The sequence below is a fragment of the Lathyrus oleraceus genome, chromosome 2, assembly GCF_024323335.1.
Source record: "Lathyrus oleraceus cultivar Zhongwan6 chromosome 2, CAAS_Psat_ZW6_1.0, whole genome shotgun sequence".
NCBI lineage: Eukaryota > Viridiplantae > Streptophyta > Magnoliopsida > Fabales > Fabaceae > Lathyrus > Lathyrus oleraceus.
This window is the reverse complement of record NC_066580.1, coordinates 418,421,811-418,431,278: the sequence shown is the minus strand read 5'-3', so window position 1 is coordinate 418,431,278 and position 9,468 is coordinate 418,421,811. Positions and strand designations below refer to the sequence as shown.

General features: G+C 35.1%; 2 protein-coding genes across 4 annotated transcripts; both read left to right on the top strand.

The window, feature by feature from the left end:
• The first annotated feature begins 715 nt into the window (after positions 1–715).
• On the top strand, positions 716–4,294 carry LOC127119847 (replication protein A 70 kDa DNA-binding subunit A). The gene is made up of 2 exons (XM_051050192.1): positions 716–1,167; positions 1,648–4,294. Exons 1-2 carry the CDS (start codon positions 896–898, stop codon positions 4,031–4,033), a joined length of 2,658 nt encoding a protein of 885 aa, XP_050906149.1. The 5' UTR covers positions 716–895; the 3' UTR covers positions 4,034–4,294.
• Positions 4,295–6,492: 2,198 nt separating this feature from the next.
• LOC127119844 (uncharacterized) lies at positions 6,493–8,753 on the top strand. Of its 3 annotated transcripts, none has more exons than XM_051050188.1 (4): positions 6,493–6,635; positions 7,103–7,270; positions 7,351–7,641; positions 7,996–8,753. In XM_051050188.1, exons 2-4 carry the CDS (start codon positions 7,130–7,132, stop codon positions 8,629–8,631), a joined length of 1,068 nt encoding a protein of 355 aa, XP_050906145.1. In that variant the 5' UTR covers positions 6,493–6,635; positions 7,103–7,129; the 3' UTR covers positions 8,632–8,753. The 3 variants fall into 3 exon arrangements, with proteins under 3 accessions (XP_050906145.1, XP_050906147.1, XP_050906148.1); XM_051050190.1 differs by having other exon boundaries at positions 6,519–6,635; positions 7,106–7,270; XM_051050191.1 differs by lacking the exon at positions 6,493–6,635 and adding an exon at positions 6,656–6,804.
• The last annotated feature ends 715 nt before the right edge of the window (positions 8,754–9,468 follow it).

Sequence of the window (9,468 nt, the reverse complement as noted above, 5' to 3'; positions counted from 1 at the left end):
TTTTAGTTGTTTTAATTTTTTTCTCCTATATAATTAGGAGGAGTATTACTATAAAATCATATATAATTTATTTTTTTCATAAAATAATAATTAAATTTCTTAATTTGTCTTATAATTTAAGACGGAGTATAACTAGAATTATATATTTGTAGTTAATTTCAATTTCATCCTATTCATCGTAACTAAAGAACAAATACATGATAACTAAATAAAAAATCTAAACTATTATCCCATCCAACAATTTAGTCCTGATGAACAATTAGATAATAGGATGAAAGAGTAATGTTAAAAATTAAATAAAATGTTTACTTGAGAATAATAATTTTAATTACTAAAGTTAATTCTGATTAATAAAATGTTTTCTATTAGAATTTAATTGAAATATATTGACGGTATAAAATAATTTTATACCGTCAGTTAATCACAGCCGTTGGATGTTAAAATAAATTTGATTTTTATTTTAAAAATTTATAAAGTAATGCAAACGGATGATGGTGATGAATCAATTCTGTAAAATATTTTAAAATGACAGTACATAATAATTAATCTCTTTCTATTAAATCAATTCCACTTATTTAAAAAATTGGAACAAAGCACGATCACACCGAGACTTTACAAATTACACCCCAAACTCGTATGGCTTACTCAAGAAGCCATTCATACAACAGGGGCACTTTTGGTATTTAACCAAATCCCAATATCCTTTTCTCAAAAAATAAATTTCCCTCTCTTCTCAAAACGGATCCAATTATGGCGCCTTCTTTAAAACCATTTTAGGGTTTCGAATTTCATTATCACTATCACAAAAGCTACAAACGTTTCCACTAAATCAATTAGGGTTTTTTCTTCTTTCTCTTGTCGGATTAAAAAAAAAGTGATTTTGAAAAAAAGCGAAATGGCCGTGAATCTGACACCAGGTGCGGTAATGAAGATGTGTTTCTCCGCGCCGGAGGATTTTCAACCGGTGCTTCAAGTTATCGATCTAAGACTTGTTCAGTCGTCGCAGACCGCTACTGAGAGATACAGAGCCGTACTATCTGATGGTGCGTATTACGAACAAGGAATGCTCGCTACTCAAAAGAATGATCTGATTCATTCTGGAAGGTTGCAGAAAGGTTCCATTGTTAAGCTTCTTCAGTTCGTTACAAATGATGTTCAGCGTCGCAAGTAAGTTTCATCTTTTTGCACGCCCCTTTTGTATTTTTAATCTTTATATTATATTGTTTGGCTAGGAATATATAATATTTGTTAGATCGTTGTTGAATTGATATTTTGGAGGTTTATTCGTTTGAGAGTAGTGTGATTGTTGTTTTGGAGTACAGATTTTCTTTACGATGTAAAGACTGGATTTTTTCAATTAAAAACCAGAAATTGTTTAGGGTTTTTTGTACTGGATTTATATTGAAGTTGATTATTTTAAGTTTGTATTTTTCTGAGAGTTTTGAAATGGGTGGGGTGAGGTTATTGTATAATTGTCGAGGAATTTCATTGAAATTATGATTGTTTTTTTTCTTCTTTTAATTGATTTTTGAACTTTTGATATTGTCTAATCTGTTGATGTTGGTTCCTGGTTGTAGCTAAAAATTGTGTCTAGTCTACTTGTTTGTAGGTGATTAGTTGATGGTTTTGTTTTCAATTTACAAACAGGATTATTATCATTGTTGACCTGGAAGTTCTAGTGGACATATGTGAATTGATTGGAAAACCTGTACAAGCGCCAAAAGAATCACCTGCACAATTTCCTGTTATTGAAACAGGAAATGTACAATCAGCTGTAGGAAACACTGCTGGAGATTCACAGACATTAAATACTAATTCTCATGCAGGCAGCGTTAATGTTCGACCTAATATGGCTGTGCCGCCATCAATGGATCGTTCAAAAGTGAATTCTCCTGCTAGTAGTGTTTATTCTAACAATTCTGAATCTGCAAGGTACGGTGCATCTAATGCCCCTCCTTCCTCTTATCCCAAACCTGAGCCTGGAGTCAGTGTGAATCGACCACCACTAGTCAATGGTTCTTATGGTCAGCAGAATGCAAGTTTCCGCAATCCTCAACAACCATTGCACAATTCTAATGCTCGCCCTCCTCAGCCTATGTACAGACAGCCAACTCCATATGCCAATAGAGGTCCTATGGGGAGAAACGATGCTCCTCCAAGGATAATTCCAATATCTGCATTGAATCCATATCAAAATATGTGGACAATTAAAGCTAGAGTAACTGCCAAGGGAGAACTTAGGCTCTATAACAATGCCCGAGGCGAGGGAAAAGTATTTTCTTTTGATCTTTTGGATTCTGGAGGGGGAGAAATACGATCAACTTGCTTTAATGCTGTGGCCGATAAGTTCTATAGCCTAATTGAAGTAGGTAAGGTTTATTTGGTTTCTCGGGGAACTTTAAAAGCAGCTCAGAGAAATTTTAATCACCTTCCTAATGATCAAGAGATAACCCTTGACGCCACATCGGATATACTGCCATGCCCCGACGATGATAACTCAATTCCACAACAAATATATAATTTCCGTTCCATTGGTGACATTGAGAGTATTGAAAGCAACAGTGTTGTGGATGTGATTGCTGTGGTGACTTCTATTAGTCCCACAGCTTCAATCATGAGAAAAAATGGTACTGAAACACAAAAGAGATCTCTCCAGTTGAAAGACATGTCTGGCCGAAGTGTTGAATTCACTATATGGGGAAATTTTTGCAACACTGAAGGACAGAGGCTTCAAAGTATCTGTGACTCCGGGGCATTTCCAATATTAGCTGTAAAATCTGCCAGAGTTAATGATTTCAATGGGAAATCCGTTGGGACCATAGCAACCAGCCAATTAATTGTAGAACCTGAATTTCCAGAGGCTACTACACTGAGAGAATGGTTTGAAAATGAAGGTAGGAATGTCCAAAGTCAATCTATTTCCAGAGATTCATCTTTTAGTAAAAGCGAAGCGCGTAAGACTATATCTCAAATTAAGGACGAAAAGTTAGGGACTTCAGAGAAGCCTGATTGGATAACTGTCTGTGCAAATGTTTCATACATTAAAGTTGATAATTTTTGCTACACAGCTTGTCCTATCATGACAGGAGATAGGCAATGTAACAAAAAGGTTACCAACAACGGAGATGGGAAATGGCGCTGTGACAAGTGTGACAAGTCCGTTGATGCTTGTGATTATAGGTACTTGCTGCAAATGCAGATACAGGATCACACTGGCCAAACATGGGTAACTGCTTTCCAGGAGGGCGGTGAGGAAATCTTGGGTATATCTGCAAAAGATTTGTATTTTCTGAAATATGAAGAACAAGATGAAGAAAAATTTGCAGAAATTATCCGCAAGGTTGTCTTAACTAGATATGTGTTCAAGCTAAAAGTAAAAGAAGAGATGTACAATGACGAACAACGCGTTAAGTCAACATTAGTAAAAGCAGAGAAGTTAAACTTTGCATCTGATGCTAGATCTCTTCTGGATATGATTGATAAACTTAAGTCTGAAACTGGACTGGGAAGCGTTGAAACTGGACAAGCTGCACCACCAGTATATACTCCTACAAAGAGTTACACTAATACTGGTAGAGATTATGGGTATGGAAACCAACCTGACAGCTCTTTTACTTCATCAGGGGCTCCAAATTCTTACTTGTCATGTAGTAACTGTGGTGTCTCTGGTCATAGCTCTGCACAATGCTTAAACATTAGAAATCAATCTGGCCAGTCTGCTGGAGGGTCCTTCGCCAACAGGGCATCTACTGGATCCGATGGTGCTTCTAGTAATTGCTTTAAATGCAATCAAGCTGGTCATTGGGCAAGAGACTGTCCTGGTGTCACTGTTGCACAAACGGATCAGCGTTCGCAGTTCCCTTCGGCTGGATCAGGCGGTGGTTCTGGTGAGTGCTATAAATGCCATCAAGCAGGACATTGGGCAAGAGACTGTCCTGGTATCATCACTGGAGCTGCTCCATCTCATGGAAACGTCAATGCAGTGCAAGGAAGATATGGCATTGCTCAAAATCAGCAGTATGGGAGATATTGAAATTTGGCAAGACACTGCTGTTCGAATCGAGTTTATGTGCAGTCCTTTTCATCTTTTAAAGTATGTCTTGAAATTTGGCAAAACACTGCCGTTTGAATCTGAGTTTATGTGTAGTCAGTACTTTTCAATTTTTGAAGTCATGTCTTAAAATTTGTCTTTACTGTTATGCATGTAAGTTATTAGAAGACATAATTATGTGGTATTGATGTGGCATTTCTTGTGCCAACTTGTTGCAAAATGCCACCCGCATCTTTTAATTTCTGTTCTCGTGTCTTTTCCTTTTATAGCTGGTACAATTGATCAAAGTATAGATGCATTATAACTGCTTGCCCGATACCAAAATTTGTTCCTACCTCTTGACAGAAAGTTCCAGGGCCTATTTTGGTTTTGTAAAAAAAAATCAAATTGCTCTTTAAAATAATCAAATGTGGTCAAGTTAGTTCTTTTCAAGGATTAAAACATCTCTTAAAATTATTTTAGTGAACAATTTTGACTCACAATAATCCCCTCCAACAAGAGTCTTCACAGCTGAACTACATCAAGTTTCTAGGTTCTTTACCAAATCTGGTTTCTGTTTCTAGGTTAACTAACAATTTAGATTGCAACATTATTTTTAACTCTAGTACTTGTCTTATACTGGGGAACCGTACCCTGAAGACAATTTGTACAACTAACCTTCACCATGGACTACTATTTTACTTTTTCTAATTTTAGTGATAGCTTATTGTGACATCATCGCCTTGGACACCCTTCTCATCATACTGCTATAGAGCTTAATAAATTTTTTCCATCACATGATTTTGAAAAAAATTCTATTACTCGAAAGCTTGCTCGTTGAACACTACTCTAAAAGAGACGCGGAAAATGCATTGAAGCAATAAAAATAATAAACAATCAAATGATATTAATGAATAAAAGAAGAGTTCTCAAGATCCACGAATATAAAAAGAGAAATGACAAGTCCATGACTCTTTATATATCTTACTAGAGCTGTAAAATGAACTATCTAATCATAAATGGATCGAGTTTGATGGATTTCGAACTTTTTAAGATTTGGAAAAAAATCCTTTTATAATATGGGTAAAAAATTATTATCCATACCCAAGCTTATGCGGGCTTCGGACTACCCGAAAATAAAATTCCAAAATATTGATTATAAATACAATAATAATTATATTATTTTAAATATAATTCATGTTTCTATATTATTTTTGTATGAATATTATAATATATTTTTAAATATGATATATATCTAAGTTGTATAAAATAATATTCAAATTTTTAAGATAATAGAAACTAATAAAATATGAGAAAATTATAAAGTAAAACAAAAAAATAACTAAATATTAATTTGATTATCTTAATGTATAATTTAAAAGATAAAATAAAATAGAGTTAAAATTTAATGAGGTGAGAAAAATCAATGTATTATTTTGGAATGAGATAATATAAGTATTAATATAATTCTTTTTTTTAAATTTATAATTATGCGGGTCAAAGGGGCTACCCGTGACCAATATAGACTTACTCTAATGAGTAATAAATTTTTTAGGGTCGTGCTAATTTTTTTTTGAAAAATATGAACTATAATTGCAAGGTATAAGTTCTATGGGTTTGATGACCGATTCATACGAGTTGGTCTATTTTGACGACTCTATATCTTATAATAAAGGTAATAATACGATCCACAATAATAGATATTAGAAAACGCGAATTGCACCACCAACAATTGAAATCTTACTTTAGATTGATTTGAATACTCAATACTCTAGTATAAGAAAAGACATAGAGCCTCACATCGAGGTTCTCATACTAAATATTGTTAATCACGAGGAAAGTATTTAATGCGAGGAAAATATTTAATGCGTTTGTTCACAATATTACTAATGTCCCATCGAAACTCTTCCACTTGCTTATGCTAGAAGCCGAACTAAAGACATGCAAATTAAACTCTCATTTTACAAGTATTAACCCGGACGTGTGGGACATCGAAATATCCAATAGTAAACATCATGTGAAAAGATGCACAAAACACGTGGGACTTACTAGGGTTGAGGGTATAAGATTTTGGCCTCCAACACACTTCCCCCCATTGGATATGATAAGATGATCACTTGCTTAAGATTTATGATCTCACAAAAATGACATTCATTCATACATCCTACTTTCTCATTCACTTAATAATTTGAGTGTTAAAATACAAACTTTGCATTTTCATTCGTGCTCCACTGTATCAAAAACTCAATTTGCCTATTAGAATTCAAGTCCACTCAACCTTCACCTGTAAAGATTGCAAATAGAAAAATAAAAAAAATAAAATAATAAATAATAAATAATAAATAATAAATAGTATCATAAAAACAAATTATTTGTCGTTTTCTTAAGTGTCAAAATTCTAAATGCGACTAATAAAAAGAAACGAAAAAGATATTCTCTATATTTTAATGTAAAATGAAGTATGTTAAAATTTACGTGAAATTAAGAACCTCCTGTATAATTTGAGAATAGAGGCACGTGCCGTTCATTCACCTCTTTAAATTGGTTGTTTCCGACACACGTGCATGTGGCAACCACACGTCTTCGCAGCTCTTCTCTTCTTCCGGTACTCTCTCTCTCTCTCTCAACGCTTCCGTTTTTCAATTTTTCTTCCTTCTGAATTCAATTGTATTCGTTTTCTTTTCAATGAATGCATTTTTCGTATTGATCCATTCATGCTTTATCATTTCTGAATTTTCCAATACTTTCAAATATTGAGTATTATCGATTGATTGGTAGCCACTGAATTGTTCTTAATATTTTATTACTATCATTATTTATTGAGTTACGATTATCTATTACAATTCCTGTGTCTGTGTTGTCTGAATTTGAACCTCTAGAAGCTTCCAATCCTTGATATTGTATTTGCATGTGTTGCTCTAGAAGCTTCAAATCCTTGGAACTATATGAAAATTTCTGATGTGGATATGAAACAATCCTTATAAAGCGTTTACTTAAAAAAAAAGCATAGTTGCTATTGCTATGTTATATGATTAATTTTGTCTGATTTTTAGATTTTTTCCTTGTTGATAGAAGCAATTGTTTCAACATTAGGAGGAAATGGACTTCTTTTTAAAGGGAATGAATGGAAATGGATCTGATTGCCCCTTTGATGTGAGAGACATCCAAAGGTGCCCGTTTTTGAGAAATATCAACGAACTTACACACTTCTCTTTCTCTTCGACGAAAGTCTCCATTCCCGTAAGTTAATGTTGTCTTCGTAGTTTGAATTCAGGTGAATATTTGAGATAATAATTGTGTTCTTTCTTGTTGTTGTTCAGGCGCGTGGATCCACGGGTCCTATCTTTGAAGATGGTCCTAGTTTTAGTATGGCTTTTAAGCTGTTTCATGGGAAAGACGGCGTCGTTCCTCTCTCTGAGAGACCTGACTTTCTTAATGGCTGCAAGGAAGCGGATTCTGTGCCTGTTTTTAACCCTTTGGCTGGAAAAGCTGCTACCATTAGTCTATCGCCGTTTGGATTAGGCGGCCCGTCTAATTTTGGGGATTTTTCTGAGAAATGGAAGAAGCAGAAGAATTCTGAATCGCCAAACGAAACGGAACATTCATCTCAGGTAAAAATCAGTTTCTTGATGCTGGTTTTTCTAATTCGTTGTGAAATTTAACATCTCTGCATGAAATTAAATCGCGGTCGGAAACAGGCCTAAAAGCATCTATATTCTAGTAATCTGCATTTTGATTTACACCTTAGCTATAATTTTACTGTCAATGTTGTGGATCACAGATTCAATATGCTTCATGTTTTTCTTTTCTGCTTCCTTTTAGTTTTTTTTAATCTTTGAAACATACTTATATTGAATTTCAATATGCTTGATGTTTTTGTTTTCTTCTACCTGTTAATTATTTTGAACCTTTGAAACATGACTTATGTTGGTTTTTATCCTTTCTCTACCGGCCGTCAATTCCAGAAAGGAGATATATCAATGCACGAAGTGCTTGGAGATGAATGGTTTGCGAAGGGAAACTGTCCAATTGCTAAGTCTTATAGAGCCGTAAGCCGTGTTGTGCCTCTTGTTGCAACAGCTTTGAAGCCACCGACTGCCATGAAGTTTAAATGCCCAGCAGCGGTTGTTGCTGCAAGGGCCGCCCTAGCCCGTACATCCTTTGTTAAAAACTTGCGCCCTCAGCCTCTTCCTGCAAAAGTGCTTGCTATTGCAGCGTTAGGAATGGCTCTTAATGTGCCCTTGGGTATGTGGAAGGAGCATACCCTAAAATTCTCACTGTCTTGGTTTGCAGCTGTGCATGCTGCTGTTCCCTTTATAGCCATGCTTCGGAAGTCGGTACTGATGCCTAAAGCAGCAATGGCATTGACCATCGCAGCTTCTATCCTCGGGCAGGTTATTGGCTCAAGAGCTGAGCGTATCCGAATGAAAGCAATAGCTGAGATGGGAAAGCCGACTACGGTAACCACAAGCAGCATCACAATAGATAACCCCAGGCAGCTTGGTGAGTTTAGGACCAGTCGTTGCGGTGCAGAAGGAGTGATTCTCAACTCAATTCCTGTAAAGGATGCTGGTACGAACTCGACTGCAATTCAAGCATGATTTTGAATAATATTGATGATCTGAAGTGATAAGAAAATGGATTATCAAAAATAAAAAAGTTATGTATGGTTTATGTATAGTATACAAAGAAATAAAGACATACAGGTACTTTGCATGCAGAATTTAAATATTAACATGCACAATTGATGAATGAATTCTGATAGAATCTTCATTATCTAAAGTTATTGCTCCATATATACCAACGTTTCCGTACTCTGTAGTCGTATCAATGAAAACTAACATTCTTTAATGTGGAGTCAGAGCGGGCACGCCTAGCTCACCACACTATCTTAGTTACTCGTTTAATCCAGTAAAGCATCTTGTCACAACCTCTTAGTTACCCCTATGGTGACATTACCCTAGATGACCACGATCCAGGTAGGAATGCGGTCCTGGTGGAAATCAAAGGTAAACTCCTTTTTGATAATGGCATTGAACTAACACATGATCTAGCCTGTATAATCACTTGCCATTCAAATTTTTATGTGATTTAGAATTGCACCATGGTAGACCACTGGATTAGGTGATTTTCTTAATGGGTATAGAGTCAATATTCGGAATATATTTTGGAGTCATTTTGATTTCATCAAGTTGTTCAATACATTTTCACCGTGCTCATTATTGACTCAACATACACAATAAACAAGTATAGACTTCCACTCATAGAAATTGTTGGTGTTACTTCTACGGGGATGACATGTTCAGTCGGCTTTGCATTTTTGGAATCCGAAAAAGAGGAGAATATTACGTGGGCTTTGGAAATGTGCAAGACTATGTTGAAAGATCAGGAAAATGTGTCATAAGTAAAAAAAAGTTGAAAGCAAATTACAATGCAAT

Excerpts from the sequence above, each read along its gene's own strand:
- LOC127119847 (XM_051050192.1), top strand. The coding sequence starts at position 896 with ATGGCCGTGAATCTGACACCAGGTGCGGTAATGAAGATGTGTTTCTCC. Across the intron at positions 1,168-1,647 it reads AATGATGTTCAGCGTCGCAA|GATTATTATCATTGTTGACC; the intron begins GTAAGTTTCATC and ends ATTTACAAACAG.
- LOC127119844 (XM_051050188.1), top strand. The coding sequence starts at position 7,130 with ATGGACTTCTTTTTAAAGGGAATGAATGGAAATGGATCTGATTGCCCC. Across the intron at positions 7,271-7,350 it reads CGACGAAAGTCTCCATTCCC|GCGCGTGGATCCACGGGTCC; the intron begins GTAAGTTAATGT and ends GTTGTTGTTCAG. Across the intron at positions 7,642-7,995 it reads AAACGGAACATTCATCTCAG|AAAGGAGATATATCAATGCA; the intron begins GTAAAAATCAGT and ends CGTCAATTCCAG.